General features: G+C 34.9%; 1 protein-coding gene across 1 annotated transcript in view; it reads right to left on the minus strand.

The window, feature by feature from the left end:
- LOC125651212 (uncharacterized) overlaps positions 1 to 19,826 on the minus strand; it is a 33,519-nt gene extending 13,693 nt beyond the window's left edge. Inside the window, exons 1-14 of the mRNA XM_056165880.1 lie at positions 19,806 to 19,826; positions 14,109 to 14,158; positions 13,359 to 13,412; positions 13,028 to 13,249; positions 9,091 to 9,210; positions 8,818 to 8,899; positions 7,161 to 7,223; positions 6,938 to 7,006; positions 6,624 to 6,736; positions 5,844 to 5,909; positions 4,337 to 4,435; positions 4,099 to 4,158; positions 1,204 to 1,347; positions 541 to 765 (exon numbers count right to left, since the gene is read on the minus strand). Of these exons, the coding sequence (XP_056021855.1) occupies positions 541 to 765; positions 1,204 to 1,347; positions 4,099 to 4,158; positions 4,337 to 4,435; positions 5,844 to 5,909; positions 6,624 to 6,736; positions 6,938 to 7,006; positions 7,161 to 7,223; positions 8,818 to 8,899; positions 9,091 to 9,210; positions 13,028 to 13,106 (1,120 nt within the window). The 5' untranslated portion in view covers positions 13,107 to 13,249; positions 13,359 to 13,412; positions 14,109 to 14,158; positions 19,806 to 19,826. The remainder of the gene's footprint in view (positions 1 to 540; positions 766 to 1,203; positions 1,348 to 4,098; positions 4,159 to 4,336; positions 4,436 to 5,843; positions 5,910 to 6,623; positions 6,737 to 6,937; positions 7,007 to 7,160; positions 7,224 to 8,817; positions 8,900 to 9,090; positions 9,211 to 13,027; positions 13,250 to 13,358; positions 13,413 to 14,108; positions 14,159 to 19,805) is intronic.
- Positions 19,827 to 21,030: the final 1,204 nt, after the last annotated feature.

Below are 21,030 nucleotides of genomic sequence, written 5' to 3' on the forward strand. Positions count from 1 at the left end.
TTTCCAGGTAAAAAAAAAAACGTCGGAGGTAATAGGTAGCTATTTCCCTACTTTTTGGTCAAATGGTTAAAATTAAGTCACATGATTATAACATGCCGTCACACGACAACGGAAAACTGCACATCTTGTTTGAAAGAGAGGCGAAATTTATTAAAAATACTAGGAGCAAAAGCTGCTTTGGAAAGAAATATTTGGGCACATGATTACAATTTCAATAAAATAGATTAAAAGTTTTAATTTTGGGGTATAAACATTCTATTTAAGAAAAGCAAAATTTTATTACAAATTCACCAAGAATAAACATATTGCTATAAGTTGCTTGATATTCTATATCGCGTTTTATGCGAAACCGAATCACTAAAACCCATCAAATCGATGTGTATTCCTACTGATATCCCCAAGAGCAATATGCTCTTCTTAGAAAGGGGGGGGGCATAAAAACAAAATTGACATATATGGCATTACATGTTAATTTTCATAGTTGGAAATATAAATACATGTATAACAAACTGTAGTTACTCTGCAGCTTTGTTTACTCACCCTTCAAATTCTCTGTACATTTCTGGAAATAAAAGATATCTCTTGCTTTCTTTCCATAACTCAGGCATTTCTCATACAGGTTTTCATCAGGAGGGGTTACTGCTAGGAAATATGCTTGAAGTATGGCCAGATTGTTGTAAAGGGATAACTCTTTGTCCATATAGTCTAACAGTTCGGAGGGAGTAGATATATCTCTGAGATCATCTTCCGACTCCTGAATTCGATCTAAACGGAAAAAATATAATGGGGTCTAACTTTAGCCACGACACCAGAGAGTTTAGTTATTTTGTTTTGATTAATATCAAAAATAGATTTTATTCATTGAGGTTAATATGATTAAGAACTCATTTCAAAATTAAGGATTATCTCCCTCATGTATAGCTCTTATCCTTGGACGAATTTGGCTCCACTTTTTTGGCACGCTGTTTTTGGCTATATTTAGCTCCAAAACTTCATAGTTATTTCGGATTTCAAACATTTCGGTTGAGCATCACTGAAGAGACATTATTTGTCGAAATGCGCATCTGGTGCATCAAAATTGGTACCGTATAAGTTTTACATGAAATCAAGAAACGTAATATTTAACGAAAAGACGCTAAGGTCAATATCATTTCTTTTAATTCGGTATTTTCCTTTCCTGGATCTATTCTGAGTTTTGCTTACCTTTTAAAAGTGTCTTTATTCTATTCATCGTCCCTTGAGTCATTTCTCTGCTTAAATCATCAAGGAAGTCAGTAAATACTTTGCTTTTTGAGAAGTTGATGATGGCGTCAAGTTTTCTAATACTCTTACCAGCTTTCTTCTCGCCTGCAAAATACCCACCAGAAAACAATATTACTTTCTTCTATCCCTGTATTGATGCACAAAGTAAAGAAGAGGACCGAGGGCCACATCGCTCACATGAATTAACTTGGTCCATATCAAAACGTTTTCCTTTTATATTTGCATGTAAAACTTTGATCCCTATTGTGGCCCCAACCTATATTCGGGGCCATGATTTTTACAAACTTGAATCTGCACTATGTCAGGAAACTTAATAATAATAATAACAATGCTTATTTATATAGCGTCTTATATTAATATAGATAACCACTCTAAAGCGCTGCACATACAGCATGTTATAAAAGTAGTAAAAGGAAATTACAGTAGCATTAAGACAGATAATATCAAAACAATGCTAGCAAAACACCAATAATATGAAGTAAAATTACTATTTAAATTTAAAACAAGCTGTGCAATAAGAAAGTTCCACGCCGTACAATCAAATGATATAAAATATAATAGTTGAAATAAATATAAAAATATACACTTGAAAAAGTCATGCTAAAACTGATGGTAAAGAAACCATAAAGATTTAATCACCTATAATACTAATAATATGCAAGTCTAAAAACGTGTGTTTCAATGTTTTTTAAAAGTGTTCAAATTCTGACAACGGCGGAGGGTATCAGGTAGAGAGTTCCAGAGTGTAGTTGCTGCCACGTCCAAGTGCATGTTTCCATATGTGGAGGTTCGACATCTAGGTCTAACTAATGTCAGTGAATTTTCAGATCTTAAGGGAACGATTTGGTCGGTAAACAGTGATCACCTCTTCGAAGTATTTTGGTGCCATTTTATGAATCACCTTATATGAGTAGAGGAACATTTTGTATTGGATGCGCTTGTTAGTAGGAAGCAAATGTAAAGAAGTCAGCACTGGAGTTATGTAATCACCTCTCTTGGTACGAGTGATGATTCGTGCTGTCATATTCTGTATCCGCTGCAGTTTTGCCAGGTCGGTTGTTTTAATACCGGAAAGAAGAGCATTGGCGTAGTCGAGCCGAGATGTCACGAGTTTACTAAGATCTTACACACATCTTCTGTAATGAGCGATCGTATTCGTCCGATATTACATAGTTGATGATAGCAAGCACGAGTCACAGATGAGATATAAATTTGCATGCAAAGTGTCTTATCAAACCATACACCTAGGTTCTTCACAAACGGTGCTTCTCTGATAATAGTGTCGGCAAAATTCAGATGGTACGATGGTGAGTCAGTGACTATGGTTTTCGGTGAAAATACAATGAACTGTTTTGTCCTGATTCAATTTTAGCATGTTAGCGGACATCCACATCTTCATCTCGTCCATACAAGCCTCAAGGCGGCTAGCGGTATTTTGCCAATTAGATTTGAATACTAGATAGGCTTATGTGTCATCTTCATAACAGTGATGTAGAACATTATTTTTACTTTTATGTAAATGTAACTTTCTTTGGCCCAATGGTTCTTGAGAAAAAGACGTTTAAAGGTTTTCCTTATATATTTGTATGTAAAACGCCAAGTTTGGTTGAAATTGGCCCAGGGGTTCTGGAGATTTTTAAAAGTTCTTCATGTATTTTCACTATTTTGCTATTATCTCCCCTTGGAGAAGGGCGTGACCCCTCATTTGAAAAAACTTGAATTCCTTTCACCCAAGAATGCTTTGTGCCAAGATTGGTTGAAATTGGCACAGTGGATCTGGATAAAAAGATTTTTTAAAAGTCGTCAATGTATTTTCACTATTTCGCTATTATCCCCCCTGGGAAGGGGCGTGGCGCTTCATTTGAACAAATCTGAATCCCCTTTGCCCACGAATGTTTTGTACCAAGTTTAGTTGAAATTGGGCCAGTGGTTCCGGAGAAGAAGATTTTTAAAAGTGTTTCAATTATTTTTACTATTTTGCTATTATATCCCCTTGGAGAAGGATGTAGAAGGATGTGGCCCTTCATTTCAACAAACCTGAATCCCCTTGCTTTGTGCCAAATTTGGTTGAAATTGGCCCAGTGGTTCTAGAGAATAAGTCGAAAATGTGAAAGTTTACGGACAGACTGACGACGGACAATGGGTGATCAGCAAAGTTCACTTGAGCTTTCAGCTCAAGTGAGCTAAAAAGCAAATCCTTTACAAACAAACAGAAACGTTTAATTTTTCATTAAGGTTAATCGATCCTCGTGTGATGTCATAGGTTTTTGCAAAAATCTTTATCAAATTAAACTTTGCGCATGATAGAAATATATCTTCAGAGGAATTTTATTCACTGCATAAAATAAAAAATTTGGTGAACTATTGATATTGATAAAGTGAATATTTTCTATAGATAATCAATTCTTTATAATTAAAAAAATGTTGTCAAGGGCAATAACTCCTATGCTGGTATTTCTTCTACTGCATGTCTATTATGCATGATTTCCCTAATATCCACAATTAATTTATACGTATTTATGAATCAGTAGGGGTTTTTTTAAAATGGTTGACATTTAAAATTTGTCATTTCAACAAGATTTTATCTATCTTAATTATTCTGTACAACGAAAATGTGTGATTTTCTGATGTTAACATATACTTCCGGTTTTTTTTTTATATGTTTGACATCTTTAAAAATGTGGCAACATACACATTTTCTTTGGTTATTGTTTAAATTTAACTATATTGAATGGAAATTAATACAGTTTTTGCACTTTTAACCATTATTATTGATAAGTCACATGAGGATCGATCCACCTAAAGAGAATATTTGTTGCTGTTAGTACACATTACCATCTTCTATATCAATTTGTATCTCGGACCTCTGCTCTTCTCTGTAGATTTGTTTCTCTTCTAAACACGAAAATCCAATTGACAATTTAGTCGGATGAAAACAATTATTGAACAAATTTAATGCATATCTCTTTTTCGTCAATTGCCTTTTTTTTTTAAACATACAGAATTTTCATAATTTCTGTATGCATCATTCAAATGCAAAATTGGGTTGCTTTTTTGGAGCTTAATATTTAACCTGTTTCGACTCCAGAATCACTTCCTAGGGTGGAGTCGGATGCCCCCATCACAACAACATCTGTTGGATTATTTTCTGCAGTTCGGGATTCTAGCAATGCTTCAGAAAAAAAAATACAGTGTATATTGTATCAGCAGTAAACAAAGTGGTGAAAAATGTCCAAGATAGAGGGATGAACATTTGAAATCATTTATTTGCAACTATATAACGAGAAACTCCAACTCTAATCCTGCTCTTTGTTAGTCCAACAAATGGTCGTTCATTGTGTGGTTTCTGCCTAATTTCTATTGAAATCCGTTGTTGTCATTTACAACAATGAGAAATTTTTTGTTTCGATCTAGTTAGATCCGTTTTAGTGCAATCTATCCGCGTATGAATTATACATTCCACGAACTACTCCTTGAACTATTCACAAATAAAGAAATGTCATTAAGCAGTGTGCAGTGATATGTGGATCCACTTGCTATTCAATGAAGAAATATAAATATTTATTCGTTTGGAGGTTGTCCTCCTTGAACATTTTCTCTTTATCATTGTTCGAAGATGGAAATCATTACCAAATATGGAGTCAAGGGCAAATGGTTTTCAGTTGTTACGTTTAAATATTTACATTCAGCTTCTTCATCGTCAACTACCCATATTTATGTAGCAATACTCCATTATCACCTGCACATGGAGTTTATATCTCTCAACTGCAAGAGCTTGTTCTGCGTATGGTCATTTCTTAAATCGAGGCAAGCTACTGACAAACAAGTTGATGGTACAGGGGTTTCAACAGTCTCGTTTAAAGTCAGTATTTCGCAAATTCTATGGTCGTTATAACGATTTATTTTGACTCTACAACCTATCATTGGGTCAAATGCTGTCTGACGTGTTTCATACCGATTGTTAGGCCGTTCGTGGCACACTGATTTTGACTACGGATTATTTCAATACTCCTTTAGGGTATCGATTTTATAGATACGTGTTTTAAAAAACACTTGATTAAAATGTGGAAAATGAGCTGTAGTGCCTCTTTGATAAAATCAAAACGAATTCGTTTCTTATTGCGTATCTTATAGAAACTAGTACTATGGCGTAGCAGTTAGCCTGTATTGATTATTAATTTAAGAAATAAATTCATTTTTTGAAAATACATGAAGGCATGAAATGCGACGCTTCCATCAGCCTACTTCATGTAGAGTAAAACGTGATTCATAAAGGTATGCTGGCCTGAAGCGTTGTTGTTCATGCCCTCATGTATTTTAAAGAAAGGGATTTTTGTGATATTTATTACGTTTTACTTTCATTTCTGTCGGAATTCCCACACGTTAAAATAGTAGTATCACATGTATCAAAATTTATACGCACATTGTTCATATTCATGAGGAAATGGCTATCATTTCAAATGGTAAAGATATCGAATTCAAAAACATCGGTAATATGAATGTTATGCGATTGAATCAATGTTTTTGGCTGTTTATGCATCAAACACACTTTCGCTGTTCCATCCAGATTTAATACTTACATGTACACTCTTTTTTATCTGTATTCTGTTTTTCTTCACACTGTCTTCTGCCCATTAACCGCTTTTCTGAATTGCCCACAAAATTGTGTGATTAGGCATGATATGGTTTCATGTTTATATCAAAGGAGTACACGAAAGCACATGAACCACTAGCGGACTTAAGAAGGGGGCACGCCTAATTTTTTCAATGTTGAATGCAAGTTTGGTTCCTTTATCAGAATACCGTTTAATTCAAAGTTTTTATCGAGGACAGGTATATAAATAACATGAATAATGTAGATCAATTTATCAAAATATCACGTTTCGAACAAAAAATCATCATAAACATCATTTCTACAACTCCGAATTTTTCATCACACTATTTATGCCGAGGTATGACCTTTTAGGCTTCACCTGGGCAAATCTAGTTAAAAATGAAGAACATACCAACTTATTTTAAAAGTAGCAGGTGAGCCTCAAACGAACATAGAGATATTAAAAAGAAAACATTAATATTGACCAAAGATGAATATGATAAATTCATTTATGTACAATGTAGCAATCTTCATTAAAACTTTCAAAATTTACGCTTGTGTATCAAAAATACTATTAGTTTTACGTCAGATTTTGTTATCAAAATCATTTAAAAGACGGGAGCTTCGCCCCTAGGTCCCCATCAGGGATTTGCCCTGGACCCTCTGGGGGCTTAAAGCCAATTCCCTTCCACTCCGATTTTTCTACACACCCTAAACTGATATCTTACATCCGCCCAGGAGAATTCTTGATATATTATCAACATACTCAGGAAGGTTAGTAAATTCCTCTTTCGACTGATAAAGAGAATAAAGAGAATTGTGATGACTGTCAATACTATTCCTGTCAGAATCCAGGAGATTACCATCCAAACTGGGCTTCTGAAAAATAAGACAGCACGCTAAAGATAATGCATTTTTTTCGCCTCATGTTTTGATCCAATACATAATAACGCATTCTCAATAAGAATTTGTTTTGTTGCAACATCATTTTCGTAACAATAGTTAGTAAAGTTTGAGATGACAAGTATTACATTGCTAAAAATCATCTCTCAGAACGAAGAAAATGAATAGTACCCTTACCCATTAATCTCCCGTATCACGTATGGAATGTCACTTTCACTTCGTGTTTTGTTCTGTGATACGTCATTCCTAGAAAACAGAGACTTCAGCTTATGTCTTTTATAAGTTATTTCATACCTCGGTTTTGGATCCACACGTTTGGTGGGATGTGTGGGTCCAAATCGTGGTATGCGAGGATGAATAGCTTCAAAATATCAAATAGACTTCCATAAAACTTTCTCACGTGATTGATCTTTCTGTGGACAGTTCATCTGTTGTGTTCAATGCTGTTGTTGAAACTGTAATACTTCAAAAAGAAAATCATCATCAAGCTGTTTACATGAACTAAAGGATTTTGTTGCTGAGAAAGGTGCGGGAAAAACAGATCCATGGACTAGAATGCTAACCTGAGTCAAATTGTTCATAAAGGGAGCTTGGGTAACTAAGAGCATAAATCTGTCAACCCCATTTGTGGACAAGGTCAGATTTAAGGCCCATGAAATCAAGAAAAGAAAATTGAATCTACATCGCAAGAGTACGCTTTCATATTAATTAGACTAATTGTATCTATACCACTATTTGGCCACACGGCGCGTGGTTTTAAACAAACGTAAATGATTTTGAAACACTGTACACTTGAAATTTGAAAGGATATGTCTCATGTTTTCAAAGTATACAAAATTATATGCATTTGGTCTTCCTTATGCTTATAGAAAGTAATTCTAATAGTTCGTTCGCCGAAATATTGCGATAATTAGGCACAATACAGACTTAAATCTAAGCCCCAATTTCAAAAACCCTAGTTAATTAGGTACATGTAGGTAGTCACGTGGTACAGTGACGTCATATGCGACCTTTGTCGATGAACTTGTCGTGGAAGTAATGTTAGATATTTTTAAAAACTCGGGTTTTAGGGGCCTAATCTATTCACCATGGATAACATTTTCTACGTCTCTGTCTAAAAGGTGGGTTTTTTTTAAAGTACAGGGGTAATTGCTGCTGGGTTGTTTTTGTAATTGCAAAGTCGTTATGCCGACGAAAGAATAACCACGTCTTATCCCTCATACCTTCCTTCGAAAATTAAAAAAAAAGTCTAAATCCTTTCTACTGACAGCTAGTAACACCCTAATGCAGTGTTATTTACAACCCGATAATGTGATAATTGGTTTTTTTTGTCCATTAAATATAATCTATTTATTAAATGGTTTACAACTGTTTTCAAACCTCGCTCGATGTCACAGATATGATGGCACGTAAAATATCGAAGAAAATATGCATATCGCAAGATTTGAATTTCATCGCTTTCAAACTCGAAAACTATGCAAACTGTTTCATTTAAAACACATGTAAAGTAGTTTTAGGCATGAAATGAATTAATTTTGCTGAAAAAATTAAAAAGTTTAGAAACATGTGATGTGTCCTTTAAGGAACAGATTTCACCTGCATATTTCTAAGTTAGCTTTAAACCGTATTGCATTCCCATCCTGGCCCTGGGGTCATAGTTTGATCAAACTTGAATTTATATGTCTATATACAGAATGTTTCAAGTAAATTTTTACTATTCTGACCTAGATTTCTCGTTAAAAAAAACTTAAGTCAATACTCGGACTCAAGTCCGAGATTTTACTCAAATTTTGATCGCTAATTCTTCTTTTAAAAGTAGATTTCCAAATTATCGCCACTTAGGAAGAAGCATTCCCTTTCATTTGAACACACATAGATCCCCTTTAGCTAAGGATACCTTGTTTGAAATTTGGTTGAAATCAGTCCAGCAGTTCTGGAGAAGATGTTGAAAATGTGAAAAGTTTAAGACAAAGACGAAAACAACTACAAAAGTTGGACAATTTTTTTATCAGAAAAGATCACCTGAGTCTAGAGCTCAGGTGAGTTAAAATTATTACTTTTCTGTGGATTTCTTCATCAAACATTGAACTTCAGAACGAAAGCACCTTTTTTCCGAATCAATATTTAAGCACTCGGCGTCTGAAAATACATTATGATTATGGTTTCAATTTATGTTTACAATAACTGCCATGATAAGTACAGCTTCACGTATATATGTATGATCACTGCATGGATTGGACAGCATTTATATTTTATCTATCATACATATAAGTACTGGTAAATCATGTAGTCAACATTTTTTGTCATATACATGTATCCTTATTACTTACATTTGAAAACGTGTTTGGAATGGATCATTTGGTTGGGACATCCACTGGTAAATTCTGAACAATCGTAGTAGGAAGCCACCCTATTTTCAAAGAATTGGTAGTTGTAAATTGGACAATTTCCTGGAAAATGAAGATATGTTATTAATGTTGTGCATCCACTGTCACATAAAACTTATAACACTTAAGTTTGTATATTACAAATTAATATAATATACCTAGTAGTGTATCAGCCCTGATACACCTATCTTGGCTAGGGTGAGACAGCTACAAGTAGGTAGGGCTGTCTCACCATAAGGGCCGAGATTAATATAATCCTTCATTAGTACGAGTGTGGGATAGGGAAATTCCACCGAGGGGACAAGATTCGCAGTCTAGGACGAAGCTTTGCCGAGTCCTAGACAGCGAATCTTGTTCCAGAGGTGGAATTTCCCTATCCCACACGAGTTAATAATGAAGGATTATTTTTCTCACATTTTAACTACAGTTTAGTGCATAAATTTAGGAGCTTTGAGAAAATTCTAAATTATCAAAATCCTCATTTGAACTTCGATGCAAAAACTAATTAGATAGGCAGAAAGAGCATACCCGAAAATGGTTTACACTGTAAGTGTAAACTAAAAAAAACTAAGGTTGTCCACCAGAAAGCTATATACATTAAAATTTAAAGATAACAATGCAACATATTTTTGCTTCATCGTGTACCGTAAATCTTCACCGTGTAACGTAAATCATAGAAAATATATTACGTCACAATCAAATGACGTCGCAGCAGTGTGAGACATATAGAATATCACACTCTAATGTTGATCTCGGACCTGGGATTGGCCCCAAGAGTTGATCTCGGCCCGAGCCCGTAGGGCGAGGGCCGAGATCACTCGAGGGGCAATCCCAGGTCCGAGATCAACATTAGAGTGTGATATTGTTTATATCATATACCTAAAACACAACAAGTTGATAAACATTTTTTTTAAATTGGGTGGGTGGGTGGGGGGGGGGGTCATTGACCCAAACATAAATACATGGTATACTGTACAACGATATTTGACTATTTGATTCCTTCAGAGAGTTTACTTTAATGGTTACGTTTCCAGTACTATTGACATTGTGAAACATGCTAAAGTCTGGGTTTTGTAGCTTTATTCCATTGCTGATTTTTATTTATTTTTTCGGATTTACCAAACTCGCCCGTTTTCAATATTTCATATAATTTGTAAGAGTTGTAGAACTTTGTTTACGTGGCGTCATCGTATGAACGGGAATGCAATGTTTACTGATGCTGCTATTTCTTTGCTTAAGGAATGTTACCTTATACTGAAGTAAGTTTTTTTTTTTACCGTTTCCCATCTGTTTAGCATCTATAAGTCGTTGAAATACGTCGGAAGATAATGGTTCTACTTTTCTCGTTTTATTGTCAAGTCCTCGGGATTTTAGATTTCAGAAATCGTTTTAAAACAGTTTTCTACATCAAAATTGCTGTAAATTAACATTTTATCTCCATTAGGACCGGGGATTTCTGAAAATGCTTCAGTATCACCCTCCATGATCCTCCTACTGTTTTCTGTCACCTAGAACGTTGATTGTTTTGAAATGAAGTTAAACGTGTTATTGTTCTAAATAAACAATTGTTACCTGGGTTACCCCCCTTTGCTTAGATACTCGCTACAATTTAGCGCTGTTTTCAAAAACGTTTTTATTTAATTTTTCTGCTTAAATTAAATTTTGTCGTGGAAGAAAGTATTATATATGAAAAAAATTGTGTCTAACATCATTTTTTCATGTAGTTATGTTAGATTTCAAAAGATTAAAGAAGAAATAGCCATTTGAAATTTGAGGGCGAGACAGCCCCTTGACAACGGGCCGAGACAGAGATATCTCGGCCCTTAGGGCGAGACAGCCCTACCTACTTGCAGCTGTCTCACCCTAGCCAAGATAGGTGTATCAGGGCTGATACACTACTAGGTATATGATATAGAAAAATCTCACATGGCTGTCTCACATGGGTAAAGTCTATCTCACACTGGTGATAATGTGAGAAATCTCTGTCTCGGCCCGTTGTCAAGGGGCTGTCTCGCCCTCAAATTTCAAATGGCTATTTCTTCTTTAATCTTTTGAAATCTAACATTACTACATGAAAAAATGATGTTAGACACAATTTTTTTCATATATAATACTTTCTTCCACGACAAAATTTAATTCAAGCAGACAAATTAAATAAAAACGTTTTTGAAAACAGCGCTAAATTGTAGCGAGTATCTAAGCAAAGGGGGGTAACCCAAGTAACAATTGTTTATTTAGAATAATAACACGTTTAACTTCATTTCAAAACAATCAACGTTATAGGTGACAGATAACAGTAGGAGTATTATGAAGGATAATATTGAAGCATTTTCAGAAATCCCCGGTCCTAATGGAGATAAAATGTTAATTTACAGCAATTTTAATGTAGAAAACTGTTTTAAAACGATTTCTGAAATCTAAAATCCCGAGGACTTGGCAATAAAACGAGAAAAGTAGAACCATTATCTTCCGACGTATTTCAACGACTTATAGATGCTAAACAGATGGGAAACGGTAAAAAAAAAAAACTTACTTCAGTATAAGGTAACATTCCTTAAGCAAAGAAATAGCAGCATCAGAACTGTAAACATTCCCGTTCATACGATGACGCCACGTAAACAAAGTTCTACAACTCCTACAAATTATATGAAATATTGAAAACGGGCGAGTTTGGTAAATCCGAAAAAATAAATAAAAATCAGCAATGGAATAAAGCTACAAAACCCAGACTTTAGCATGTTTCACAATGTCAATAGTACTGGAAACGTAACCATTAAAGTAAACTCTCTGAAGGAATCAAATAGTCAAATATCGTTGTACAGTATACCATGTATTTATGTTTGGGTCAATGACACCCCCCCCCCCCCCCCCCAATTTTAAAAAAAATGTTTATCAACTTGTTGTGTTTTAGGTATATGATATAAACAATATCACACTCTAATGTTGATCTCGGACCTGGGATTGCCCCTCGAGTGATCTCGGGGCCAATCCCAGGTCCGAGATCAACATTAGAGTGTGATATTCTATATTTCTTACATACATAATCTTAAATAATAATATCATATCTCAAATAGCGTTTGAAAAATGATTCTGTCTATACATATATACATAAGTAAAACAATGCTCGCTAAGAATGAAGATCATAAGCCACAACTGTTACATCTGGCATAGTCCATCCTATGCAGAAAATGAAGTACCTATGTATTTTGCAAAGACGAGATAAGCATAGGTTCTATCAAATGCTTAAACGTTTAAGAAACAGTCACTCTGAAATTTATGCTGGCATATCTTGTATGTTGATAAAATTCGTTTTGAATGTACATGTAGGGCAAAAATATGTCACCATAGGAATCACTAAATTCACGAGGCATTTTTGTACAATGCCAAGTTATGACGTCTCAATGCCATTGATATGATTTCTGTACATTCAAACATGATATAAATCGTGTATTTTGTTGTTTGATTGATTGTTTGTTTTACGACTCGTCGAGAATTTTTCACTCATATTGAGACGTGACCAGCTGTATGTAAAGTACCACAAATTTAGACATACGCTTCGCGCTGTCGCGACACGGGACCTCCATTTTTGAGTTTATATCCGAAGGAACCGTGATTCTCACTTCTAAATGCTGAGTATTTGGCGAAGGAGCAATCACTACCCATTTTAACGTCTTAGGTTTGACGCGGCCTTGGCACGAGCGGGGCTCGAACTCACAACATAGTTTCCTACTATGATTGATTCTGTAGCTCTCTGATCCGTCCTAATATTTTCTGAGAGACCTACACTTCTGCAGCTAGTTACATATACATGTATACAATATATAGAGAGATGTATATTAAATCTACTAAAATATAATTCTACAGTATAATCTAAACATACCTGGTGCAATAGGAACACTTCTGCCACAGAATTCGACTGTTTCATTTAGGTAAGTACTGACCAAACAATGGTAAACCATTCTTTGTTGAGCTGGATCATTGGAAGTGAGATCATTTAGACAGCTGAGTTTCTCTGAAGCTGCTTCCCAGGCTGTTATGTTATTTGCCTCTCACATGACTTCACTCTGTGTACCCATCGTGGAAGCTGCACAGCATCACAACTCTACAAAACCATCATGGGACTGGGCTACTTGTTTACCTGACTATTGTCTGAAGACTACGGATTAATGAATATGAAATGTTTTAATTAATCATAAACCAGCTGATCTTACCATAAACAACAGCGAAATAAGGTAGATGATTTTCATTTCTGAGATAAATATCTTCTGAAGAAAAAGAAAGTAATACTTTGGTGGATAGAACATAACACTGCACTGGAATCATTTCACTAACAGAAATAATTATCAATATACAACAACCTTATATTAAAAGTAACGCATTTGAGGTCCTCCTTGATACATTAATGTATTGCATTTGTTGGAGCTAACCTTTGATCTTTGTCAACACAGAATCCAAATAATCAACTACATGTACATGTATAAAAGTAGTACGTTTGGTACACACCATATTATCAATGTATAAACAGTAATGTTTTCAGAATAGATTTTTGTTGATGAAGTGTATGTACGCATGAAAGATGAAGATAACAGTGATCAATCTCATAATCCCTATAAGGAATACAAAATAAAGAATTTGGCAAACACGGATCCCCGGATATACCAGAGGTGGGATCGGGTATCTAGGAGGAGTAAGCACCCCCTGTTGACCGCTCACAACCGCCGTGAGCCCTATATCTTGCACATATGATGTAGAGTAATTATCAGTATAGAAAGTAAGCACAGACACCCAGTTCCTGGACCGTCTACCCCTCCTACTTTCCGTCTATCTTGTATATTGTACCCCCTCCCCACACCCCCCCCCCCACCCCACCCCCACCCCCGCCCTCAATGATATTATAAATTCATATTATAAATTCATAAGCTAAAACATATGATTTTCTCTTCTTTTAGTTCTTTTACTACCTTGCCAAGTATTTTTGAAGTCGACTGCTACCTTGCGAGTAGGGTCATTTCTGAAAAAGTAAAATAACAAGAGATGTTTGTAAAACACATATGCCCCCCATGGTGCAAAATTGAAAAGGGTTATACACACACACATCATTTAATTGAGAGTAGTATCATCAATTCAAAATATTGAGCAGACAATATCTTCCTATGTCAAGAGTGGATTGACCATGTGACCTAAAACTCAATAGGGGTCATCAACTCCTGAAGATGTACCAGTGTACCAAGTTTGATGTCTGTCAAGCAAAGGGTTCTCAAGATATTGAACGGACAGTATATTCCTATGTCCAATTTGACCCTTGACTTTTGACCATGTGACCTTAAAATAATTAGTAGTCATCTTCTCCTGAAGATGTACCAGTGTACCAAGTTTGATGTCTGTCAAGCAAAGGGTTCTCAAGATATTGAGCGGACAGTATATTCCTATGTACAGTTTAACCCTTGACCTTTGACCACGCGACCTCAAAATCAATAGGTGTCATCTTCTTTTGAAGATGTACCAGTGTACCAAGTTTCATGTCTGTCAAGTAAAGGGTTCTCAAGATATGGAGCAGACAGTATATTCCAATGTCCAGTTTGACCCTTGACCTTTGACCATGTGATCTGAAAATCAATAGGGGTCGTCTTCTCCTGAAGATGTACCAGTGTACCACGTTTGATGTCTGTCAAGCAAAGGGTTCTCAAGATATTGAACGGACAGTATATTCCTATGTCCAGTTCGACCCTTGACCTTTAAACATGTGACCTCAAAATAAATAGGGGTAATTTTCTCTTGAAGATGTACCAGTGTACCAAGTTTGATGTCTGTCAAGCGAAGGGTTCTCAAAATATTGAACGGACAGTATATTCCTGTCTAGTGTGACCCTTGACCTTTGACCATCGGTGACCTCAAAATCAATAGTGGTCGTCTTCTCCTGAAGTCGTATCAGTGTACCAAGTTTGATGTCTGTCAAGAAAAGGGTTCTCAAGATACTGAGCAGACAGTATATTCCCATGTCAAGTTTGACCCTTGACCTTTGACCATGTGACCTCAAAATCAATAGGGGTCATCTTCTCTTGAAGATGTACCAGTGTATCAAGTTTGATGTCTGTCAAGCAAAGGGTTCTCGAGATATTTAACGGACAGTATATTCCTATGTCCAGTTTGACCTTTGACCATGTGACCTCAAAATCGATGGGGGTCATCTTCTTCTAAAGATGTAATAGTTTGACCCTTGACCTTTGACCATGTGACCTCAAAATCAATAGGGGTCATCTTCTCTTGAAGATGTACCAGTGTATCAAGTTTGATGTCTGTCAAGCAAAGGGTTCTCGAGATATTTAACGGACAGTATATTCCTATGTCCAGTTTCACCCTTGACCTTTGACCATGTGACCTCAAAATCGATGGGGGTCATCTTCTTCTAAAGATGTAATGGCATACCAAGTTTGATGTCTGTCAAGCAAAGGGTTCTCTAGATATTGAATGGTCAGTATATTCCTATGCCCAGTTTGACCCTTGACCTTTGACCATATGACCTCAAAATCGATGGGGGTCATCTTCTTCTAAATATGTAATGGCATACCAAGTTTGATGTCTGTCAAGCAAAGGGTTCTCTAGATATTGAATGGTCAGTATATTCCTATGCCCAGTTTGACCCTTGACCTTTGACCATATGACCTCAAAATCAATAGGGGTCATCTACTCCTTAGGATGTACCAGTGTGCCAAGTTTGATGTCTTTCAAGCAAAGGGTTCTCAAGATATTGAGCGGACATTATATTCCTATGTCGAGAGTAGATTGACCTTTGACCTTTTGACCTGAAAAACAATAGGGATCCTCTTCTACTCATAACTAACCCACATATGAAATATCATTATCATCAAGTGAATGGTTCTCAAGATATTGAGCGGACAACACATGGTCTACAGACCGACCGACAGACCGACCGACCGACAGGTGCAAAACAATATGCCCCCTCTTTTTCAAAGGGGGGCATAAAAATCTAACTCGTTTTAACAAGTTAGTATGCAAGGTGAAGATAACGAACAGTTATCAATCTTATAACTCCTACAAGCAATACAAAATAGATAGTTGGGCAAACACGGAAAAATAGTATCTCATTATAACGAGTTAGTTATCTCATTATAACGAGTTACATATCTCATTCTAGCGAGTTAGTTATCTCACTATAACCAGTTACAAACACGTGCAAAATGTATTCGGTCACAATGGCGGCGTGTTTACGTTTAAAAGCGAAAGCAAGAAGTAAATGACCTTGCCCTGCTATTTTTGGATTGTCAGGAAATAGAATTTTTTTGTAAAATTAGAAATTGGTCACATGATACGTCATGTGGTACCTAGTTATCGTCTGCTGTTTACAAACAAAAGGGAAAAATTACGAATTATTCAAAGATGGGTCGGAGAGGAAAAGAGATGGGGTTAGAAGTTAAAAAGGTCATTGTGGAGTTATTGCAGGGTGGATACAGCCGGAGAAAGATTAGTGAGATGTTGAAGTTACCCAAATCGAGCGTTATTGATGTTTGTAAGAAATTTTCTGAATCGGGATCAGTTGAAAACAAACCCAAAACTGACCGGCCACCGAAAATGTTCATTTCTTAACCCAAACAATTGAATAGGTGGTGATGTATTTTCTTGAATTCAACAAAAAGACTGAATTGTCAAGAAGTGATATGGTTATTATTTATCGTTTTAATAACTATTCGAAATGCAAAAGGGGTTTGTATGGTGTTCGGATAGGCATGAGAGCGCGAAGGCGCGTTGCTTGTTTTCGTGAGAGCGCGAAGGCGCGTTGCTTGTCTGCGCGAAGGCGCGTTGCTTGTTGGCGTGAGAGTGCGAAGGTGCGTTGCTTGTTGGCGTGTTGTGACTAACGCGCAGTCACGCTTTTGCAAATGGCCATATCCGGACACCAAAAGTTTGTCATATTTTCATAGTTAACTTGATATTTGAACGAAAAATCAGCTATATGTATATTCAAACCAAGCAATTAGTGATGAAATACCAGGTAGCAGTAGCAGGAATATATCTGTCTGGACAGAAAATTATTCCTAAATGAACTTCATTTTAAGGCACATAGCATCGCTTTTCAAAGTGGGGGGTGGGGGGGGCGATTTTTCACTCATATGGAGACGGAGAATTATTTTTCCCCATTGTTTATATATTTGTAATTATACTATAGCTATAACATCATAGATTCCAGGAACAAGAGAGGGCCCTAAAACGTTTTCGTCTGTTATTTCGTTATATTGAATTATTTATATCGTTATAACAAAATACCAACTCGTATAACGTTGAGTTAGTTATCTTGTTATAACGAGATAATTAACTCGTTATAACGAAATGATAACTCCTTATAACGAGATAATGAACTCGTTATAACAAGATAACTAACACGTTATAACGAGATAATCAACTCCTCATAGATAATGAGATAATTAACTCGTTATAACAAGATAATTAACTCGTTATAACGAGATATCTAACTCGCTATAACGAGATAATCAACTCGTTATAACGAGATAATTAAATCGTTATAACGAGATAATTAAATCACTATAACAAGATACTTAACTCGTTATAACGAGATAACTAACATTATAAAGATCCCTCCCTGCTCAAAGGTCATATGCGCCGAGCATAGGCCGAAATTTTGCGGCCCTTCACCGGCAGTGGTAACATTTCCATATGAGTGAAATATTCACGAGAGGGACTTTAAACAATATTCAATCAATCAATCAATCAATCAATCATACAGATTGTTATCTAGACCGTGTATTAACTATAGAAATGTTGCCTTTTGATCTTGCTTATAGTTTTAAGTGATCTCTGTAATGCAAATGAAATTTGAGATGAATTCCGCTACGTATTCAATTGTGAATTTTTCAATGATGAGAAAAATGTTTACTCCTGCAAATATTTACAAAATCAGAAATGCTATTAGTTTTGCAAATTTATCTCATAGTTATGTCAGATTACTTTTATTGGTTTGGCCAAATTTTGTAGAATTGTAATGTCAATATTCAAAAAATGATATTCCTTCCACTAGTAACCTGACAATTGTACTGTACATATGTTACATTTTATTCATTCAACCTGTTTGTTACTGTTAGTTTTCTATGTTTGTACTTCATGTAAGGCCAAAAAGTGAAATAAAAGTTTCAAAGAGAGTATTTCCCTCCAATAAAATGAGTAATGTATCAAAATTCGTTAGTCTGATTTATAGTTGCACTACCATCAATAATCAATGTAGTTAAACAGTCTACACACTTGTAATAATTAGATGTTTACACCCAGATCCATGTGCAAGGGAGCGTGATCTGAATATTTAATTTTATTAATATGCATAGTGAAATTAACTTTGTACCAAATTCATTGTGACCATTGTCAGGGCTAACACTTTCTATCATGTGACTATCACTGTTATATATAAACAATCTTTCTACAAACTCGAGTTCTCCTATTGAAATCACCAAATGTTATCACTTTACCCTTAGACAAATAATGTACTAATATATATTCAAATTCATAGTATAAATCATAATCATACTGTCTATAGAAATTAAAGTGGTGGAAAAGACACCAAAGCATGTTATTATAGGGTTATTGAACTTAAATTCGTGAATATTGGCACGAGTGCCAATATTCACCAATATAAGTTCAATAACCCTTTTATTATATAGCTAAAGTATTTAGTTGTTAAATTATATTCCCTTTCATTCAAACTACTCCAAAATAGACGAGAATTCATCAATATTGGCATCTAAGGTGAAAGTGTGCAATATCAGCATGCATTTCTTATATGTTCAAAATTAAACCCGTCATTGGTGCATTTTGTTTAAGTAAATAAAAAGGAATATTTGTTTTTAGTGGAATAATATAGGGTTATTGAACTTATATTGGTGAATATTGGCACGAGTTGGCTGTAAAAATGCTCGAGCTTGTGAGAATGTTTTGGGCGCATACAATTTACGCAATGCAAAGTTAGCGTTCAATAAATTCTCAGGATATTGAACGTAGACATTCTCTAGATTTTACGCAGACTTTATAATAGACTATTTATTAGCTATATAATAAATATCAAATACCGGCTCTGTCAGATTCGGAGGACCGTCGTCTGCCATTTTGGCTTGTTTACGTCGTTACGGTAAGGTCAATATTGAACGCTCATACTCGGAATGTTTCTGGCGCACACAATTTACGCAATGGACAGGTTAGCGTTCAATAAATTCTCAGGATATTGAACGCAGACATTCTCTAGATTTTACGCAGATTTTATAATAGACTATTTATTAGCTAAATAATAATAAAAATTATCAGAGTTCCCTGCATCTTTATAATTTAACCATACATATTGCGTCTCAAAAATAAAATTACCACTTACTGTTACATATTTAGAAAATAAATTCCTAATTAAAACAATATAGTTCTTCATGAGAAGCCTCGCCAAAATAACCCACGCAATAAGTGAGGAGCTGCTTGAGTGAACGATTGACACAATCAAACCGAAATTTCAAAATATTTCAAATTGACACATAACGTATGTACGTTCAATAAACCAGATACATTTCTGACTAAACTAGGGACAAAACTTGGAACAATTTTAGATACATTTTATTTTAAGTATTTATCACTCAAACAGCATTCATACCCCATACCTGCACTTTGGAATAATCCAAACATCCGTCATTTCCTTTCGATCTATATTTATCTACACGTAACACAGGTATTTAAAGGTACTGACTAAAACCCGGTCTTCGGTGGGTGGGTGTAATGTCCTGATAAGTGTAATGACCTGATTGACCTGATGGGGTATAAAGTAATATCATTAAGGAAATAAACGTTGTATTGAAATAATTTTTGTTTCTTATATCTTGTTTTATCATTCTTTATGATATTAGAAAAGAAGAAATTACAAGAATTTATTTTAATACCCTTTTTATCGCATTTAGCAAAAGCAAAGGGTGTAATGTCCTGATAATTAGTGTAATGTCCTGATGAAGTATTTTACCAATCTGAGCTGTAATGTTAAGTGTATATATTTATTTTTTGTAGTCATTATTTTGTATGAATAGTTATATTTAATATGTTGTAAAACATAATTATTAAATATTGTTTAAACGAGTATTATAACGAGTTTTCTTCTACGGTGGTGTAATGTCCTGATGAAGAATGACCTGATGAGATTTTCTGCGGTGTAATGTCCTGATGAAGATTGACCTGATAAGACGTGTCGAATAGCTTTATTACTTTAACAAGTTGATTTGAAAGTCATATGAAAGAAGTAGTATTTATATATTGATTATTTCTAAAGTTTTCATAAAGATTATTTCAATTTCGGCATTTTGAAAGGAGTAGATTTGCTATTCCAAAAATTGGTATATTGAAATTATTTGTTTGTGCGTCGCATGCAATATTTTAGGTCATACTTTTCATTTATTATTTCTAACGTTTATCTTAATTATTTATTCATTCATCCAATCCTGGGCTATGTTGGGCATACAAAATTCAAGAAGAAGAAAATCAAGATAAGTACACAATCACAACAATATATGTTATGACATACACATGTACGATGCATGACAATATAAGATATATATAATTTACGAATTATACCAGAGTTATACATGTTTTTATCGTATGAACAGTGTTTATTATTATTCAAGTTCTTCTTTTGAAAATATTAATGAAAAATTACCAAGTAAAACGTTGTAATATTATACAAATCTTGCTTCATATTCGATAATCTTGATATTTGAATTCGATAATCTTGATATTTATATGCGGAAATTTTGATTTATATTTGACAATCTTGTTCAATTTTTCAAATATAAATAACAAGATTATCGAATATAAATCAAGATATGTATAAAACTGCAATAT

This window comes from Ostrea edulis, chromosome 5 (assembly GCF_947568905.1).
Source record: "Ostrea edulis chromosome 5, xbOstEdul1.1, whole genome shotgun sequence".
Taxonomy (NCBI): domain Eukaryota; kingdom Metazoa; phylum Mollusca; class Bivalvia; order Ostreida; family Ostreidae; genus Ostrea; species Ostrea edulis.